The sequence below is a fragment of the Triturus cristatus genome, chromosome 7 (assembly GCF_964204655.1).
Source record: "Triturus cristatus chromosome 7, aTriCri1.1, whole genome shotgun sequence".
Lineage (NCBI taxonomy): Eukaryota > Metazoa > Chordata > Amphibia > Caudata > Salamandridae > Triturus > Triturus cristatus.
In genome coordinates, this window is record NC_140590.1 from 1,206,901,715 (window position 1) to 1,206,923,011 (window position 21,297).

At 47.3% G+C, this 21,297-nt stretch overlaps 1 protein-coding gene across 1 annotated transcript in view; it reads right to left on the reverse strand.

Moving 5' to 3' along the window:
- LOC146811607 (extracellular calcium-sensing receptor-like) overlaps positions 1-20,421 on the reverse strand; it is a 546,215-nt gene extending 525,794 nt beyond the window's left edge. The window contains exon 1 of the mRNA XM_085615085.1: positions 19,627-20,421. Coding sequence (XP_085471211.1) covers positions 19,627-20,421 — 795 coding nt within the window. The remainder of the gene's footprint in view (positions 1-19,626) is intronic.
- Between the last annotated feature and the right edge of the window lie 876 nt (positions 20,422-21,297).

The following is a 21,297-nucleotide window of genomic DNA, read 5'->3' on the forward strand; positions in this document are numbered from 1 at the left end:
TCAGGCAGACTGCTACTCTTCCAAATGCCACACATATGTGGAGCCAGAGCAAGCATAAAATGTTATCTAACATTGCTCCCAAAGCCTGGAACTACCTGCCCCTACACATCAGAGAAGCCTCTTCCATCCTTGAATTCCTCAAGATGCTGAAGATCTGGTTATTCATATAGATGCACTAACCAGACCTAGCCAGACTTAGATTGGCAGGATCCCCTCACGGATGATAGCACTCTCTACAAAAACAACTAATATAACAAAACACTAGTTATTTCCATAAAGTGCAAAATGCAGGGTATTATACCTTTTGCATGACATGATGTAAGCATTTTCCTCTAAACTGTAATTATATGCTGTCATCAACTATCAATAAATCCGCATTTTCAATTTTCATGTAGGTCTCATACAATTAAAACATATTATGTTTCTACTAATAGCAAGTATTAGCAAAATCAATGAGCCTCAGCTGTTAAATTCTGAACTGTTGGCTTTGCCAATGCATATTGAAAGTGACATGCAAACACATGAGTCAAGATGCATGTGCATGCATGACTCTCAATTTTGGAATAGTTTTTCTATTAAAAAACCCATTCCAAAATGGCTGCCGATGCTCATGCATGGGTGGTGACGTCTTCATTGTGTCAGTTGCGTGCGGAGGCACAGCAATAATTTTTTATTTGCCATTCAAGCACAGCAAGTGGCCATGCTAGAATGGTAAATTAAAACTTGAAAAAAAGTCGGTAAGGTAGGTATAGTAGGTAGGTATGACAGGTTGTTACATATGGTAGCAAAGGGATTGCTGCTTATATATGGTAGGTATGTAAGACATGGAAGGTTAGATATTGTAGTGTTCAAACATGCCGGATGGCCATGCTAGAATAATAAATTGAAACGTGAGAAAATTAGGTGAGGTAAGTATAGTATGTAGGTGTATGCAGGGAAGACCTGGCTTGGCAGTCCAGGCTGGACTGTTCCCATGAGGTACAGGGTCAAGACTGATTTGCGTATGGCTGGGTCTGAACTGGGGTGGCGTAGTGAGCTAAAGAAGGATGATGGATTCAACCCAGATCTGTGACTGCGGGTGAGTGTCTGAAAAGTTTTGGCACTCCGTCCATCATCTCCTTGGCGTGAGTTTCCCTTCCACTTTTTGATGGTGTGCCTCGATTGTTTTGCTGGTGTTGTGCGCTCAGGGCACTGCGCCACGGCTAATCCGTGCCGCAGTGCAAGTGCTCCCTAGGTAAAGTGTACCTGTAATTGATGTTCATGATTGGTTTATTGGATTTACTGTCAGTCCCCAGTAAAGTGCACCAGGGGTGCCAGGGCTTGTGAATGCCAATGCTGCTGGTGGGCTTGCAGCGCTGGTTGCGCCACCCAAGGAAAGCGGCCTTGTAAAATGTGTCTAGGGTCTGCCACCGCAGACCCTGTGCGCGGTCTGGGACCGTCGCGCTGACTGCGCAAGTGCCCCCACTTGCCAGTCCCTAAACCTTCCCTTACCTACATATTAGCCACCCCTCTGGTAGGCCCAAGGGCAGGGTGCATTGTAGGCATAAGGTAGGACATGCCCCGATGTGTGTGGCATGTCTTAGTAGTGAATTACCGCCATCTTCGACTTTCACTATTGAAGGCTACCTGCTCTCCATAGGCCAGAATGGGCTTCTGGAGTCACTACACGCTGTGACCCCAGTGGACTCAGAGAGCATGGTAGAATGTCAAGTTTAGTATGCCTGAACTCAGAATAATAAAATACTTCTTGTAGTCAAGTTTATTTTATTATCCTGGGTTTGTAAATACTACTTTTAGAAAGTTAGTATTTACTGACCTGGCCATTTCAGTCCGCCTCTGCTGTGTGTGTGTTCTGCCTAGCAACAGTAAGGAGCAGGGTTGGGGAATCCCCAAAGACAGGTTGGCTGCCAGGTGGTGGGTAGAGAGATGACACCAGGATGGGTGGGAGGAGTACACCTTGACTCTTGAATAGACCTGTGCTCTGCCACCACAAAGCCGGCGCCGCCCCCTGTGGAGCGGCTGATGTCTCTGCCCTGCTGCTGAAAGGAAAGAGCAGAGTCACCATAACAAAGTGCTCGAGAACTGGACTGAGCCAGGCCCAGGCCCCCTGGCGCTAAAGAACAAAAGAATCATGGTATAAAAGTAGGAGCCTGGCTCCTAAGAAATCAGAATCCTGTTTTACCACAAAGAACCTCTGCCCGACTAGAAGGAGAAGAAGATGCTGGAGGAGCTGGCCTGCTGCTTGCCTTGCTGAGAAAGGAGAGGAAGAGACTACTGAAAAGACTTTGCTACTTTGTGCTTTAAACATTCTCCAAGGGCTTGATCGGAGCTTGCCCCCTGAACTGAACCCCAGGACCAGTGGGTTCTCTGTGCTTTTGCTCGTCCTCTGATTCGAGCCGTGTGTGCATCCCGCTGGAAAGACACTGCGCCCCTCATCGCCCCTCCTAGGGCCGTGACACTCAGGAGCTTGCCTGCCTCAACCCCGTGAGAGCCTCGCTCCGTCCGGAGCCGCTCTCTGTCCCCGGGCTAGGTTGCCTGCACCCCTGTCACCGCCTGCCACTGGAGCGCGCTGAACGCGCTATCACCCCTCCGGCCGGAAACCGTCCGACGACTGTGATCTACGCCGGGTCATCCAGCTGCACTGACCGTGCCCTGTGACCCCGCTTCGCTATCCCCGGACATCTCAGGCCGCGCCGCCCCCGCTGTGGAGACCCCCCCTGCACCGCCGTTCTGAGGGTCGCTGGCCGCGCCTGCCTACCTGCCCACCCCCGCTGATCGAGGACCCAAGACACTTCCCAAGCTGAGAGTCGCACCGACCTGTGCCGGCTCTCCCCGTCACGAAAGAAGTTCCAGTATCGGGCTCGGGGCCCGCAACGCCTTATTTCCCCGTTCGCAGGAGCCGATCTCTGTGAGTACTGGAACCACAAGTAACATTTGCAAGAGACTACAAAGTATCCATTTGAAACTACGAACAAAGAACATTTGCCTGCTTTATAACCTGGTGGCATAGCGAAAACGTTATTGGTCTTGTGATAAGTCTGCTGAGATATATATACCTATTTTTACATAAATAAGCGTATTTTTCTACATATCCAAGGCTGGTGTCCGTTTCTGGGGGGATTGATGTATTTACTGTGTGTGTGATTGTAAGTGCTTAACCAACAACGCCTGAGGAATCGCCTTGGCTGCTCACGCCACGCACCTAGAGGGTGAGCAAGGGTCATTCACAAGGGGTTATCCTGCGCCCTGACGTAGAGGAGAGGGTTCCTGCTTGACACAAGGGCAACCTTGCGCCAACCAGAGACCCCCAAGTCTAACATTGTTGGCAGCGGCTGGGATTTCGGATTTGCATTTGTAATTTGCATACAGTGAATTATTAATCACCAGATAGTGAGAGCAGACCAAGTAACGCAGCCACAGGTTTTCATTTTTGAACTTTGTTGACATTTTTGCAACCATGCCTGGCTCACTCTCTGCTGGAAGAGCACACTCTGTGATTTCTGGAATGGATGAGGTGGATTGGGAGGGACTGGAAGGCTACACGGTAGAGCAATTGAGAGGCTATAGTGTAAAATTCAGAGTTCCCCATGCTGGATTCAAGAGGAGGGTCCAGTACACCAAGGCGTTGAGAGCCTGGAAGGAGTCAAGAGATCCACAGAATGCGGGGGACATCGTTCCACCCGACAACCTTGAGGAGCCCAGCAGAGTCCGGTCGCCAGAGGAGCTGGCAGACAGGGCAGCAGACAGGGCGCATGCAATGGAGATGGCAAAGTTGGCAGGACAAATGGAAATGGAAAAGCAGAAGTTGGCCCTGGAGGCACAACAACGCCAAATGGATCATGATATAAGATTGAAGGAGTTGGAGCTGAAGGCGAAAAGTTTGGACACCGCTCCTTCTGGTGGCAGCACTCCACCGGTGCAGGTAGAGTCCAAGGTGTACATCCCCAAAGATGTAGTAAAGGAGTATTTTAGAAAGGATGACATAGGGCAGTGGTTTAGAGCCTATGAGGTGGCCATGTCTTCACACCGGGTCCCTGAGAAAGACTGGGGAGCGGGGTTGTGGGGAAGGTTCCTTGCTGAAGGGCGTGACACACTGTTAGATTTACCCTTAGATCTCCAAGCCTCATACCCCATATGAAGGAAGCTTTAATGACCAGGTATGGGTTAACTCCTGAGCTATATAGACAGAGGTTCAGGGAGACTAAGAAGATCCCTGAGAGTACGTATGTGGAGTATGTAACTTTTTTCTGCAGAGCACTGGATGGTTGGGTGAAGGGTAGCAAAGTGAATGATTATCAAGGGCTGCTTGATTTAATTGCATGGGAGCACTTGTCCAGTCAATGTTTTCCTGAGCTACGCCAGCACCTGATTGATAGCAAGCTGCCCAACCCGAGGAAGCTTGCTGAGGAGGCGGACCGCTGGCTCAGCACCAGGGTCCACAAGGGTCAAGTGGGATACTCCGCCAAAGGTGGGCAGGGTCCCCAGCAGAAGAGTGGGGGGGACAGGGGTAAACAGAAAGGGTTCCAAAAAGGCCCCCAAAGTAATCCCCAAGGGAACCAACAGAAGGGTTCTCAGCCTCCCCCACCCCCGCAGCAGAACGGGGCCCCGACAGGTAGACCTGTTCCAAAGGGGCCCTTCAATTGTTACAGGTGTGGTGACCCGGGTCACATTGCCTCTGATCCTAAGTGTCGCCTGTTTGGTAAGACAGCACCCACTGGTGCTCCACCCCGGCAAGTAGCTAGTATTAACTTTGGGGAGGAGGTAGCAGTCCAGGGGGGTGGGGGTCCCGGGCAGATGACCCTCGTCTCGCTAGGAGACAGTGAGATGGTCCCTGAAACCTACTTACCCTCTAACACTAAGAAATATGGGCAAGTAGTGACCATCAATGGAAAGAAGGTTGAGGCTCTTAGAGATACAGGAGCCAGCGTGACCTCGGTGAGGCAACACCTGGTGTCTCAAGAGCAGATTGTACCCAATGCCTACTGTAGGGTTGTCAATGCTGACAACATAGAGAGTCATTGTCCAATGGCTCAAGTTCCCTTTGAGTGGGGGGAGGTCTCTGGTACTCTACAAGTCGCTGTGAGAACTGACATGCCTGTAGACTGTCTGCTAGGGAACGACCTGGAAAGCTCCCCTTGGGAAAAGGTGGAGAAGACCACGCATCTGAGGATGGTGGGTCTACCCGACTGGGCGTGCGTGACCACCCGGTCCATGGCAGCCAGTAGGGGTGTTGAGAGGGTCCTGGAGCCTGAGGGAGAGGTCCAGGAACCGGCCTTAGGGAGAAGGCGCAGGAGGCGCGGGAAACCGGCCCCCGAAGTTCCCACGGCCCAGGAGGAAGCAGACCCTGAGGGGGATGCTCTGGAGCCTACCGGGGAACAGATTGCCGAACTGGGAGACCTGCCTGAGCTGACCCATTGGCAGCAAGAAGGAGGTCCCTCCAGGGAGGAATTCTGCAGGGAGCAGAAAGAATGCCCTTCTCTCGTGGGTATGCGGCAGCAGGCTGCAGACCAGGCCAATGGTGTTCAGGCCAAAACACACTACGTGTACTGGGAGAGTGACCTCCTGTATTCCGAGCCTAAGGCTGCTGAACCTGGGTCAGCCCGTGTGCTGGTGGTACCCCAGAAGTTCAGAACCTTCCTACTGGGGCTGGCTCATGATGTGCCTTTAGCAGGACATTTGGGGATGGACAAGACCTATGACAGGCTTGTCACCCACTTTTACTGGCCCCAAATGCACAAGAATTCAGATTCCTACTGCAGAACCTGTCAGACTTGCCAGGCAAGTGGTACGAGCGGAGGGAAGCACAAGGCTCCTCTGCAGCCCTTCCCCGTGGTCGGTACGCCATTCCAGCGAGTGGGTATTGATATTGTGGGGCCTCTGGACCCCAAGACAGCCCTGGGCAACAGGTTCATCCTGGTCTTGGTGGACCATGCCACCCGGTACCCTGAAGCCATCCCTCTGAGGACAGTGACGGCCCCCGTGGTGGGACGAGCACTGATGGGAATTTTCTCCCGAGTGGGATTCCCTCTAGAGGTGGTGAGCGACAGGGGGACCAATTTCATGTCCACATATATGAAATCCCTGTGGAAGGAGTGTGGGGTAACTTACAAGTTCACCACTCCTTACCACCCCCAAGGAAATGGGTTGGTTGAGAGATTCAACCGAACCCTCAAAGGCATGATCATGGGCCTGGACGGTCCAATGAGGCATAAGTGGGACGTCCTCTTGCCATGCCTGCTCTTTGCTTACCGAGAGGTGCCACAGAAGTCTCTAGGGTTCAGCCCCTTTGAGCTTCTGTATGGTCGCCCGGTAAGAGGACCTCTGAGTTTGGTAAAGGAAGGCTGGGAGCAATCTCCCAGGAAACCTCCCCAGAATGTATACAGTTACATGCTGGCCTTCCGAAACCAGACTAGGCGTTTCAGGCAACTTGCTGAGGCAAATCTGGAAGCCAGCCAGGAGGAGATGAAGCGGTGGTACGACCAGAATGCCACTCTGGTAGAGCTTCAACCTGGACAAAAGGTGTGGGTCTTGGCCCCAGTGGAGCCTTGTGCACTTCAGGATAAGTGGACAGGTCCATTTGAGATTGTGGAGCGCAAAAGTCCTATCACCTACTTGGTGGACATGCAGTCTCCCAGGAACCCTTTGAGGGTCCTACATGTTAACCGCCTTAAGCCCCACTTAGAGAGGACCGAAGTGGGCATGCTGCTGGCCACTGATGATGGAATGGAAGAGGAGACCGAGCCTCTTCCTGACCTCTTAGTAGCCTCTGAGAAAGATGGGTCAGTGGATGGAGTTAACCTCTCACCCACCCTGACGCCCGAACAACAGGAAGATTGCCGCCACTTGCTGGGGCAGTTTCCAGATAGGTTCTCCCTGGTTCCTGGTGTCACAGATTGGTGCGTCCATGATGTGGACACAGGAGACAGCTTACCTGTGAAGCACAAGGCTTACAGGGTAACTGAGAGGGTCAGAGCTTGCATCAAGGAGGAGGTCTCCAAGATGCTTGCGCTAGGGGTGGTTGAGTCCTCCGGCAGTCCTTGGTCCAGCCCCGTGGTCTTGGTCCCCAAAGCTGCTGCGCCGGGAGCCACACCTGAACTCCGGTTCTGTGTGGACTACAGAGGACTCAATTCAGTAACGAAGACTGACGCGCACCCCATCCCCAGAGCTGATGAGCTCATTGATCGGCTGGGGGCTGCCCGGTTCCTTAGCACGTTTGATTTAACGTCTGGGTACTGGCAGATCGCCTTGACCGATGGGGCCAAAGAGAGGTCAGCATTCTCTACACCAGATGGGCACTTCCAGTTCCGAGTCATGCCATTTGGAATGAAGAATGCCCCTGCCACCTTTCAGAGGTTGGTCAACCAGGTACTGGTTGGGCTGGATGCGTTCAGTGCCGCCTACCTGGATGACATCGCAGTGTTCAGTGCCACCTGGCCCGAACACCTGCGCCACCTCTGGGAAGTGTTGATGGCTCTGCGCCGAGCAGGCCTCACGATCAAGGCAAGCAAGTGCCAGATCGGGCAGGGTTCCGTGGTGTACTTGGGACACCAAGTGGGGAGTGGCAAGGTGGCACCCTTGCAACCCAAAATTGAGACCATCCTGGCTTGGGAACCCCCCAAGACGCAGACCGCAGTGAGGGCCTTCCTGGGGCTCACTGGGTACTACAGGAGGTTTGTCAAGGGCTATGGAACGATCGTTGCCCCCTTGACAGAGCTGACTTCCAAGAAGCAGCCCAGGAACGTGATCTGGACTGACACCTGTCAGAAAGCTTTCGACACCCTGAAGACTGCCATGTGCACGGCGCCCGTGCTCTTGGCCCCTGACTTCTCCAAGGAATTCCTAGTGCAGACAGACGCTTCAGAGCATGGTGTAGGGGCTGTTCTCTCACAGATGACTGAGGAGGGCTGGGACCAACCCGTAGCCTTCATCAGTAGGAGGTTACTTCCACGGGAAAGTAGGTGGAGTGCAATTGAGCGAGAAGCATTTGCTGTGGTCTGGGTGCTGAAGAAGCTAAGACCCTACTGGTTTGGGTCTCACTTCCGGGTTCAGACGGACCACAGGCCCCTCAGATGGTTGATGCAAATGAGGGGTGAGAACCCGAAGCTGTTGAGGTGGTCCATCTCCCTACAGGGTATGGACTTTACGGTGGAACACCGTCCTGGTACAGATCACGCCAACGCTGACGGTCTGTCCAGGTATTTCCGCCTTAGTGACGAGGAACCCCCTGGGCAAGGGTAGTTCTCCCCACATTTCAGCTGGAGGGGACACGTGTTAGACCTGGCACCTTGGCGTGAGTTTCCCTTCCACTTTTTGATGGTGTGCCTCGATTGTTTTGCTGGTGTTGTCCGCTCAGGGTACTGCGCCACGGCTAATCCGTGCCGCAGTGCAAGTGCTCCCTAGGTAAAGTGTACCTGTAATTGATGTTCATGATTGGTTTATTGGATTTACTGTCAGTCCCCAGTAAAGTGCACCAGGGGTGCCAGGGCTTGTGAATACCAATGCTGCTGGTGGGCTTGCAGCGCTGGTTGCGCCACCCACGGAAAGCGGCCTTGTAAAATGTGTCTAGGGTCTGCCACCGCAGACCCTGTGCGCGGTCTGGGACCGTCGCGCTGACTGCGCAAGTGCCCCCACTTGCCAGTCCCTAAACCTTCCCTTACCTACATATTAGCCACCCCTCTGGTAGGCCCAAGGGCAGGGTGCATTGTAGGCATAAGGTAGGACATGCCCCGATGTGTGTGGCATGTCTTAGTAGTGAATTACCGCCATCTTCGTCTTTCACTATTGAAGGCTACCTGCTCTCCATAGGCCAGAATGGGCTGCTGGAGTCACTACACGCTGTGACCCCAGTGGACTCAGAGAGCATGGTAGAATGTCAAGTTTAGTATGCCTGAACTCAGAATAATAAAATACTTCTTGTAGTCAAGTTTATTTTATTATCCTGGGTTTGTAAATACTACTTTTAGAAAGTTAGTATTTACTGACCTGGCCATTTCAGTCCGCCTCTGCTGTGTGTGTGTGTTCTGCCTAGCAACAGTAAGGAGCAGGGTTGGGGAATCCCCAGAGACAGGTTGGCTGCCAGGTGGTGGGTAGAGAGATGACACCAGGATGGGTGGGAGGAGTACACCTTGACTCTTGAATAGACCTGTGCTCTGCCACCACAAAGCCGGCGCCGCCCCCTGTGGAGCGGCTGATGTCTCTGCCCTGCTGCTGAAAGGAAAGAGCAGAGTCACCATAACAAAGTGCTCGAGAACTGGACTGAGCCAGGCCCAGGCCCCCTGGCGCTAAAGAACAAAAGAATCATGGTATAAAAGTAGGAGCCTGGCTCCTAAGAAATCAGAATCCTGTTTTACCACAAAGAACCTCTGCCCGACTAGAAGGAGAAGAAGACGCTGGAGGAGCTGGCCTGCTGCTTGCCTTGCTGAGAAAGGAGAGGAAGAGACTACTGAAAAGACTTTGCTACTTTGTGCTTTAAACATTCTCCAAGGGCTTGATCGGAGCTTGCCCCCTGAACTGAACCCCAGGACCAGTGGGTTCTCTGTGCTTTTGCTCGTCCTCCGATTCGAGCCGTGTGTGCATCCCGCTGGAAAGAGACTGCGCCCCTCATCGCCCCTCCTAGGGCCGTGACACTCAGGAGCTTGCCTGCCTCAACCCCGTGAGAGCCTCGCTCCGTCCGGAGCCGCTCTCTGTCCCCGGGCTAGGTTGCCTGCACCCCTGTCACCGCCTGCCACTGGAGCGCGCTGAACGCGCTATCACCCCTCCGGCCGGAAACCGTCCGACGACTGTGATCTACGCCGGGTCATCCAGCTGCACTGACCGTGCCCTGTGACCCCGCTTCGCTATCCCCGGACATCTCAGGCCGCGCCGCCCCCGCTGTGGAGACCCCCCCCTGCACCGCCGTGCTGAGGGTCGCTGGCCGTGCCTGCCTACCTGCCCACCCCCGCTGATCGAGGACCCAAGACACTTCCCAAGCTGAGAGTCGCACCAACCTGTGCCGGCTCTCCCCGTCACGAAAGAAGTTCCAGTATCGGGCTCGGGGCCCGCAACGCCTTATTTCCCCGTTCGCAGAAGCCGATCTCTGTGAGTACTGGAACCACAAGTAACATTTGCAAGAGACTACAAAGTATCCATTTGAAACTACGAACAAAGAACATTTGCCTGCTTTATAACCTGGTGGCATAGCGAAAACGTTATTGGTCTTGTGATAAGTCTGCTGAGATATATATACCTATTTTTACATAAAGAAGCGTATTTTTCTACATATCCAAGGCTGGTGTCCGTTTCTGGGGGGATTGATGTATTTACTGTGTGTGTGATTGTAAGTGCTTAACCAACAACGCCTGAGGAATCGCCTTGGCTGCTCACGCCACGCACCTAGAGGGTGAGCAAGGGTCATTCACAAGGGGTTATCCTGCGCCCTGACGTAGAGGAGAGGGTTCCTGCTTGACACAAGGGCAACCTTGCGCCAACCAGAGACCCCCAAGTCTAACAGTAGGTATGACAGGATTTTACATATACTAGTGAAGGAATTGAGGCTTAGAGATGTTAGGTATGTAAGGCACAGAAGGTTAGTCATTGTAGGTAGGTATGGTAAATATTTATGTAGTTATGATAGGGATGTATTAGAGGTAGATACAGTAAGTAGATATGAGGGTATACATGGTAATCAAGTAGGTAAAGCAGGTAGGTTTGATAGTTATGACAGATAGGTATGATCACTTAAGTATATTACGTAGGTATGATAGGTTAGATGTGGCAGAATGGTAGTTAGGTATTGTAGGTATGACAGTAGGACATATAATACAATTTGTAGCTGATATTTAAAAGATTGCACTTTTAAGCCCATATTCACTAGCATTTTGTGCAGTTGCACCACTTCTTTTGCTCAGGCACAATGCAAAGTGTTAGTCGAGATTTAGAAAGCCACGTACGGGTCAAATTACGTTGCCTTTCATGACTTTGTAAGGAATAAGTGCCACAGGATATACCTTGCATCAGTGATGCATTACATAGATGGAACATGGGTGTTACCATGCTTCTACTCATGGATGTTGGCACAATCCCAGGTTTACTAAGGTCAGTAAACCTGGGATTGTGCCAAAGTGGTGCACCTCCCGACTTTGGCGTAGCAAGGAGTAATATATTTTTTTCTTCTTTTTACTTGCTCTTCCTATGCCTGATGCATCCTTCACTACACTTGCTAAGAGAACAATGCCTTTGAGGATTCTTTTTATGCAGGAAGGTGTGCTGTCATGCACAAAAGCAAACCTACCCATAACGCCATGTGCTGACCAGCACCAATGATGGCAAGATTGTCTTTCTTGGCGCTAGGCAGCACACAGTGCGCTAGTGCACAGAGACAACAGAAATGCACTATATCTTTGTAAATAAGGTGTGTTTTTTCTGTATCCTTTTCATGCATCAAAACGCTGCAAGTTGTCTTGCTGCATTGAGTGAATTCTTAGCTAATATGCCTGAAGACGCTAAGGGGATATATGGGGTTGGGGCACTTAAGGCAAAATTGAGGGTAGAGCACAAAAGCCAGATCTTTGGATAATAATAATACAGAAGTCTAGGACAGCTTACACGGTGTGTGTTGTACATAGAGGGGCTCTGAAAATTCTCAAACCGTCTACCAGGGTTATTAGCTCTCGGTCAAGCCTTAATTGCTCAGACTGTTAGATCCCTTCCCTTGATTGTACCTCCTACCGCCTCTTGCTCCATGCTTACCTCAAATTGCCCATACTGTTGTTTTCCTCCTTGCTGACCAGAGACCTGGTCTGCAAGTGACAACTAACCAGTTTTGGGCAATCCCTCTACTGTTCCCTTCTTTACATTCTCCTGCCACCATAAGCAGTTTAAGGTGGCATGAAATGCAATGTTTGACTAAAATATTGGTGTGTGTAGATTTAGATTCCGTATATAGGTTTCCCGATTTATGCCCTTATATAGGTACAATTCATATTGCTCCTATTTAGGCATAGAAAATCCAGCCCTTATTTAGGCATTGTCCATTCTAACCAAATACAGGCATGGCCTCCTACATCCGTCAATCCACGTCACAACGAGTTCTTGGAAAACCAGACTCTTAAGCCTTTAGGAATTTCCCTTGCTTTTATATTGATTTCTCAAAGAACACATTTAGTATGCATGAACATCTATTCCTTAGGGGTTCATTCATGACGTTCCAATGCCCGACTTTTACGTCAATACAGGCATTCCTAAACACCTTCAAGGTATAAATATTAGGCCTGGGCGAAAATTTCGTTCCGTTCGCGGAAATTGCGATAATTTGACATTTTCGCGTTCCGCGGAGAGCGCGAAAATGTAAAAAATTCCGGTTTCCGCAGCTTGCCGATAATTTGTTTCTTGCTCGCGCTGTAAAATAGTACATTCTCGCGCGCGCGCGATCGCCTTACCTGAATCCTTGCGTTCGCCGACAAGTTTTCTTGATCCGGTCGCGTTCTCCATGAGATGTTGTATTGTTTTTAGCCATTTGCGCTGTCTCGCGACAGTTCGTGCCCGCAGTGACGTCATGCGTCGTGCGATCACGTCTTTCTTCTCGCGATCATGCACCGCGAGACAACTCAAAACAAGATGGCCGCGCCCGCAAGCAACCACATGGGTAAGTTGGCGACCCGCAACCATGCAGAAAATCTCGCGAACATGCCGGAAAAAAACTTCCGCATCTTCGCGATATTTCCGCTTGTTTGCGATAATTTTAAACATTTTCGCGATAATTTGCGAAAGTTAATTTCGCAAATTCCGCCCACCCCTAATAAATATACCTGCACTTGACTTGGCGAACCACGGTTCGGTAGGGCCCAGTTCGACTGCCTACTTGCGGTTCGCCACAGCAAGTTCAGAAGGAGATTGAGTTCCCACCTAATGCACTGACCAGACGCTGTCATCCTCCTCGCAGAGACTCCAGCTTCAGTGTTACTGATTCCCCTTGCGGGGTGTTAGACATCGAGTCCCGGAAAGAGATTCCAACCTCACACATTCTAAGGTATGGAGCAGACTAGAACTTAGAGAAACTTCTGGCAACTCTTGGCAAAACTAAAACTATAGCTAGCTATACTTTAGAAAACAGCACTTACTTCTTACCTCGTACTACACTTAGGTTAGGTACACTGGGGTTGAACTATTTAGAAGCATCAGATGAGTATCCACATTTTAGTCTGGGTTATTTATGTATGTATTTTATGAATATATGTCATAGCTACAAACCATGCTATTGCAGTATTATTTTATCCTACTGCTAACTCTGTACGTATTGTACTTCGCATCCTGTCTTACGATTGTAGCAGTTCATATCTCTTGCATGAGAAATAAGACTGTTCAATAAACCCCTTTTCATTGAAACGCCCGTCTCTCTATTTCTGTGCAACTCTGTAGAAACGAAGCATGCACAATTGACTGAGTGAACATGTTATCTACTGTTTCCACGGTTTTGATATTGTTCCGACTAGTAATGTATATAGTGTATATATGTGTATATTATTCCAATTCGCAGAGCCTATCAGGGATATAGGAACTGCACTACAATATCAAAAATAAAATATTGCGTACCAAATATATCTTTGGAAGAATATTGAGGACAAAAATATTGTGAAGGTGAGTTCCCATGGGTAAGCAAAGTTTTCCTCTATCAAGCTCCACATATATGTACCGTGATCATACATATCTTCAAGTTAAGTAGATGTGGAGTTCAGAAGAGTAAATCTATACTTACCTATTTGCACTTACTTTCTCGATATTTTTATCCTCGATATATTTGCCACATTATTTTGGGCACACAATATTGTTGTCAACCATATTCTGTCAGACAATTCAGTCCAATCACCTAGCATAATGTAAAATATCGATATATTTGTGCCTATGGCTGACTGCACATCTGGTGTGTTTATCAGTGCCACCTTGTCTACTGATCACTGTGTGTGGGTATCTGTATTTTTGTGTGCATAGATATTAGTAGGTATACAGCTGTGTCTGCATATCTCCATGAAGACATGATCTATGTAAATGGATGCAAGGATTTTGTGCGCTTTTGTGTATATGCATTATACACATGTTGCATCTGTTAGCATTGTATGTGTCTATTTTTTTACTAGAAATCTTGTAATCACCCAGAAAAACATCAAGGAGTGACACTTATCTAAATGGAGTGCTTCAGCCATTCCAGGGGCTACGGGACTCCTTTGGGATCCCGAGGGGAGACTATCTACTCCACGCAGCCCTGCTGGCAGGTCTCCAGAAGCACTGGAACGCGGGACTATCAGAACCCCAGACGGCTGTAGGATGTCAATATGTGGTCATGGCAGCGGGCACATTTAAGGCCATTACGTGCCTATACCGGAGACTGACGACAGAACACCTAGCCCCTTTGAACGCTCTAAAGGACAAATGGGAAATGGATATTGGGAAACCTATCCCTGCACTGACGTGGCCCAAGCTACAGAGACGGGCCTGGAAGAGCACACGTAATGCCCGGTTTCAATTGGTGCAGTACTTCACCTTGCATAGGGCATACTTGACGCCAGCTAAATTATTTCAGTATTTCGGGGGCCCTACACCACAATGCCCTCGGTGTGGGAAGGAGGGAGCTGACTTCAAACACATGTTCTGGTCCTGTGGGTCACTAAGTCGCTACTGGGACGAGGTTATTGATTGCTTAAACCAGGTGACAGGGCGGGCACCTGGAGGTGGAACTGGGAGTTTGTTTGCTGCTAGGGTTTCCCCACACTCCGCGTACAAAAATTACGAGCAAGTTTTGCGATTTAAGGCTGGTTGTGGCCAAAAGAGAAATCACCCTGCACTGGAAATCGAGAGTTGGTCCCAGCTTTGCGAGATGGAGAGCGACTTTCACCAAATGGGCATGTAGTGAGGGCACGTTCAGGCTACAGTTAGCACTGCGGGGGAACGATGAAAAGGCGCTGGACATGGCACGTGCATGGGAGGCACTAGTGTTTGAGCTCCAAGGGTGGGTAACGGATGAAGTAGGGGACGATGATACAGTGGAGCAGCCTGCGGAAGCGCAGTCATAGAGACGTACCAGGTAGAACACAAGTGATGGAATGAGTACACCACTTTTACTTACAGAACTGAGCCTGACTATTGAAGTGGGGAGTAGCCCACAACCAACAACACAGCACCTTAAAAAGAGAGAATCATCCTTATACCTTGTATTATGGCACACTGACATGGGGGGAGAGGGTGAATATGCATATAGGAGTGCTGATGGGTACAGAATATCTGGATGACAGCGAATTAGATCATATAACACATTGATTTCTTGAAGTCGGATATGTCCATCAGCATGAGGGTAATTAATGAAAGGTAACTGTAACTGAAAATATGCAATAAAAAAGGAGTGGGACTTATAAGTCCTGCACAATGTGACAAGTGATAACTGTCCAGGTCACATACATTGCCTGGTCCGATCATGTGCCGGTAAAAGGAAAAGGTAAGTTATTTCATTTGGGTATTTAAGAGGATCCAGAGGGCAATTTTTTTTTAGGTTTTATGTTTTTAATTTGTAATGTAATGCGCATCTTTTAACTGAATGCACTGCATTTGCTGTGTTTTTGTAGATCATAAACCAAACTTTGTATTTATTTTACGTAAGTCACTGTTACATTTTGAGCACTAACGATACTCAATATAAAAAAGGAAGCTGAAGTCTAAAACGTGTGCTTCTTAAGTAGGCCTCTCACCTATGGCTTATGGCCATATTTGGTGCCACTCCCATGCACACCAGGACAACTTTATTGTGGCTTGACATTAATCTCCCAGAACTCACCTATAATTTAGTGCATTATACCTTTACTGTCACTATACCATCCAGCACACGCTACCATGTTTTAACATATATTCTCATTCCAACCAAGGTGCCTTGCTCTATACTGCATGTCCACCACACCTGCTCCAATCAGGTCATTTCAGTATTGTTGTACATATTGTCCTCATTGTAAAATATCTGCATCGGAAGGTAAATATAATTTCCATATAGTACGTAGTAAGGGCGTGGGATCTTTTTAGATATGCTGCATGTGTATTTAATTTATATAAATTGATAACGCATCTGTAAAATCTTTTTCCATGGCACACATGATCAATACGTCTGCTAAAATCCACCTAAATGTTGTTTGAAGCCCACTGTACTTTGAATCAATGAGAGCAAACCCTTCCACTACTGAAGACATTAACATCCCACTTCCAGCAAGTGCAGAACGTGTAAGAGCTCCTCTGATGTGTGTCCCAAACCAATTCTTTGTATACGTTGTCATGTGTGCTTCCTATAGGCCAAGCTCCCTTTTAAATAGTATTATAAGCTACTAACCATTATTCTCGGTGTCTAGGCTCTGGCATCTTCTCCCAGAATGTGAAACACTTCTCACAGGATTAATTCCAGAAGGTCATTGTAGAAATAATACTAAAAAGCTCCTGCATATCCTGGAAAACACCAAGAGGAAAGAGAGAATTTCTTTCCGCTCTCATTGGATGCTGAGAAGGCTTTTGACTGGAGTTATATATCACTGGTGATGTACAAGCTGGAATTTGATAAACCCTTTCTCAGATGGGCTCCACTAAGCCGTCAAATGTCAAGAGCCCACTTAAGACTGAATACAACAACCTCAACCAATCACAATAGAGCTTCGCACCGAGCAAAGATATCCACTTTTGCTGCTCATATTTATTTTTAAATTGGAACTCCTCACAAACACTATAAAGAAAAGATATTAGAGGAGTGAAAACAGGGTCCGATGTATTTCAAGATCACTATGATTACAGACAACCTTATGTTGTTCTTAACAGAACCGCTGCTTTGGTGTCGCCATTGTTGGAAGAGATATGAAATCAAATCAAATCAAATCAAATTTATAAAGCGCTACTAAGCCCAATGGGCAGATAGAGATCTAGCAATCTGTTAGAGAAACTTAGAGTTTGGCAGAGTACTCCATCCCAGTGGCGACCAAGTACCCTCTTTGCCAAGCTTAAGGTCTTCCCACCTGATTTATAGTGAGGCAGACCTTAAGTATGTCAGCAAAGGCGACTTCTCTGTCTCCATCGCTGACATACTCCTCTGTCTGCCTGACATAAGTAAGGGCAAGGGCCATCAGAGATTTGCCAATTAGACCAATTGGTCCACTGAATGGCACAGTTTCTATTCTCCTTTACCACAGTGAAAAACATAGCAGTATGGGATAGTAACATTTTTAGAGCCCCCCTCACACCTTGGGCAAAATTCCATAGTATGCAGTTCATTCATTTTTGCTTTTCTCAAAACTAAAATCCTGCTTGGTAAGAAACACATTTTTTTTAAAAGTTTGGCAGGCTGCCATTATTTTTGACGGAGCTGCTCATCAAACCTTTAACTCATTGACAGGAACAACCGCGATGGTGTTTCGTCTCAATGTCTAAAGTGGTCCACTGGGCCAGTGGACAACTCTCAGTTCTGAGGAGGGGTACTCCATCAGGGCGAAAGAGTAATTGACTCTGTTGCCCTGACGGAATGAATATCACCCTTAGTATTTTAAATCAGGCCCGTGTCTAGCTTAAATTTAACATCACGAGAATGGAAGCCTTTCTGCTCCATCGATTTCTCAAGCAAGTGGAAGCCCTTCAAAAATTCATATCTATTTCGGTGGAGCTTAGAGACTTCATTACATACTTGGGCATCCAGTTAGGTCACAGCACCGCATAAGTAGTTTCACTTCATTTCTCCCAAACATTAAAGAAAATCAGGCAGGAATTTCAAAAATTATATGTCAGGCACTTGTCATGGTTGGGCAGGATTATCATACTCAAGATTAAGATCCTACCTCAAATGTTATACTTTTTATTTTAGAGTATCCACTACCAACACCACCATTCCTTTTGAAACAACTCCAACAACTACTTAAGTCTTTCATTTTGAAAGCCAACACACTAAAAATAGCGAGTAAGGTGCTATATAGAGCACCGATTATACATTTAGGCCACACAGCTTATATTCATGGTGGAATGGGGGAGCTGGAAACAACAAAACACTTGTGTTTAATAGACCATCTTATTGATGGTAGCTCTTTTTGGCAAGTGTCGTGGGTACAAAAGGCACAACAGTGACATTGGAGGCAAGTGAAACCCTATCTTATGTTGTGATGCGTTATGTTATGTCATGTTAGAGGTACTTAATATAGTGTAGATGGATCACACCCGACGGTATATTAATTTTAATCACACTCATAAAGTATACTGCTAAGCAGCAAATTGTGTTTTGTTCTACAGTTTTGGTTGTGTGTCAAAGGGAAAGAATTATAGTCTCCCTGCCCATTCTTCAGTGACAATGTTGATCTGTCTTCAGAGGACATTGAGACTTGAGGGATAAAAAACACTGGAGCTCGTGTTTCAAAGTTTGATTCTGATGAGTTGCAACTCTTGGACTGTGTGCAATCCTCCACTCTTGACTGCTTTAAAAAAGAGAGAATACCGAGGTTGATTTTGGCTTCTAAGCAAGGGAGGGCACAGTCACAAGTATGTTCCCCACTTGCCATAGGACACCTCAGGAATACAAGGAAAATTCAGACAAGCATACCTTTCCATGTAGGTCCCAGTGAAAGCCCAGCGTACATGTGCCATAGCCTTGTAGAACTTTCACAAATGCAAAGCTCTGTTCAGTCTGTGTCTGATCCTAAAATGTAATTCAACCACACAAGAGGCATATCAGTTGAAGACTCCATTCTATGGAAAAGGAGCCGCACAGAACATAAGGGGAGCCGTCTACTTGAGGAGGTTGTTCAGAAATGTTACGTAGCTATCAGTCAGATTATCTTGCAGAGCATGTCTCAAAGCACATGATTAGTAGAGTTAATAATTTGGCATGGTTTAAAGGGTGGACCAGAGATGCTGCTTAAGTAGCAAGATGGACCAGCTCCTTTCTGGTTGTCCATCTTGAGATGAATGCTCACTTCATATAATTTTAAGTATAAAGTATTGTGAGTGACAGAGGAGTCACCTTGACTGAAGCCCACCAGCCTGCAAGGTCAGCAGGGACTTGGTCTCTACTCCCCTGGTAGAGGATCATTTGCAACATTTAGAGATAATAGAGGTGCCTACTAGACTGGGACAGATGCCTGTGCCATTAGCGAGTTGTGGCTATGGCCTCTTTGATGAAGGCACTGATGCTTTGCCAAGCGGGTGCCATGTTTGATTTAAAAGAATGCTCAGCTGCTGGCTGTGTGGCATAGTGGGTGAAAACTGATGATTTAGTGATTTCCCTACATGGGGCCACTATGTCCCTGGTAATCTGAGACAGAGAACTCAAGTAAGGATCGGCCTCCCCGAAATAGCTTGGGTTACCATCACTTTGATCTTTTAGTTCTGACTTTGGTGGGCCATTGGGTCAAACATTCACACTGGTGAAGCAGCAGGACAAACAGATATTTAGTGGGACAGGAGCACTGCCAATTAGTGAGGTTGTTCCCACTACCCTCAAGTCTAATTGAGGCCCAGTGTTCTTAATATGATTGTATGCAGTCATATGTGTTATGTATACTGTTTTGTATTGAGGTCTTTGAAAATAATATACACTAAATGGCAAAAGAAGTTAAACATTCAAATTCAGGTTAGTAGGTGGAAAGTTCTTACTTGCCAAAGGTGAAATTTTGGGAAATCTGCACAGGTTCTGTTAGAAAAAGGGCCATGCATAGGTATACAAGTTTTCAAATCATGCAGCGCTTGTGCAAAGGCATAGATGGCATTATATGCCTTATAAGAATATCTGAAGTTATTCACATCGTAGGCTGATTCATCAAGAGTTTCCAGTTTTTCTGTTTGGGTACAAAACCTCTTTGCATCCGTCTCATTTCCAGTGATGGTTCTATTGAAATCGTACTGCCATTGGCAACTAAAGATTTGCTCCCAGAACTGTTTCATATAGATGTCATTGGGAAACTTAGATGGATGGATGCTATAGAGGAACTCCTTAAACATTGGAATCTCTCCGCTGTAAACAGCAAACCCCACTGTACCATGTAGAGTTGGCCATAAGTCTTTCAGTGCAAATACAGAAGTAAGCCAGCTTGTACTTGCAATCCAAACTTTACCAACAATATTCTGTGCAGAGATCACTTTTAAAAGAGAAATCATCTGAGGAGAAAAAGTGAAGCACACTATGACTCTTGACGTAGACCATCGAATTACATTGACCACATGAGACAATGATTTCTGTGTGGTCTGTGTGGCGAGTGTTTCATAGAATTCAACACAAATACCACTCTTAGGAGCATCTTTCAGTAGATTCTGACCATGCTGCAGACCAAAGTCATTGTCTGAAGCCAAAATTCCTATCCATGTCCATCCAAAATAAAGACACAGATCAATGTAAGCCTGGGCAAAAAAGTCTCCATTTTCAGCAGTCCGGAGAAAAGATGGAAACTGCATTTTATCACTCAGTATGGAGAGTCCTGCACCATAGCTGATCTAGTTGGAAGAAAAACAAATGTAATTAATATTTAACACAAAACATGCAGAACTTTATTGTTTAATATTGACAGTTATGGTGCCTTGTGTGCATTCCTAGAAGTGAAATATGTGTAATCTAACTTTTGTAAGGGGTTTAATTGCAAATGAAATGCTGATATTAACTTAGCTGTCCAATACCCATGTGCTGACACAAGCAGCCTGTTATGTGGTTGACTAGTCAAGCATGAGCAATAATTGTCACTGATACCCAGACTCATAAAATAGGTGAGGTGATTTTCCGTTATGAAACACAGTATAATCTTGATACACCTACATGCCATTTGTTTTTGTCCGATCGTTGCTGCGCCACCACCCGCAAAAAATACATAACCTGATAGATATCAGCAGTGTACCACCTTGTGGCACCAGCATGAAATCCTAATGTGCATGTTGTCAGGTTTGGAGAGTTTAAAATCCACGCTCCTTTTCATTTTATATAGCTGTGCTGCTAACCCCAAGGTGCAATGCATTTTTTGAAAGTGCGTGCTTTTCTCCAGGTAGCAACAAACATTTTGGTACTTCTACTTTCAATTTTACTATCATCAGTAAGGGTTAAACCCACATTGTGACCTCCATTATATGCCTGATCTTAGAACGATGGAAGAAAAAAGATAATTACGCATGCTACGCTTCCCTGCCATATACAAAGGCTGATACAGTCTCTGTTAGGTGGCTAGGGTGCTGTGGGTCATCAGTTTTGGGGCTCACTATAACTAGAAGAAATTAGAAGAAACTCTAACTCATGCTAGTAAGTAACTTTAGGCCACAAGTTTTTGTTTCTTAACCCCTTCCATG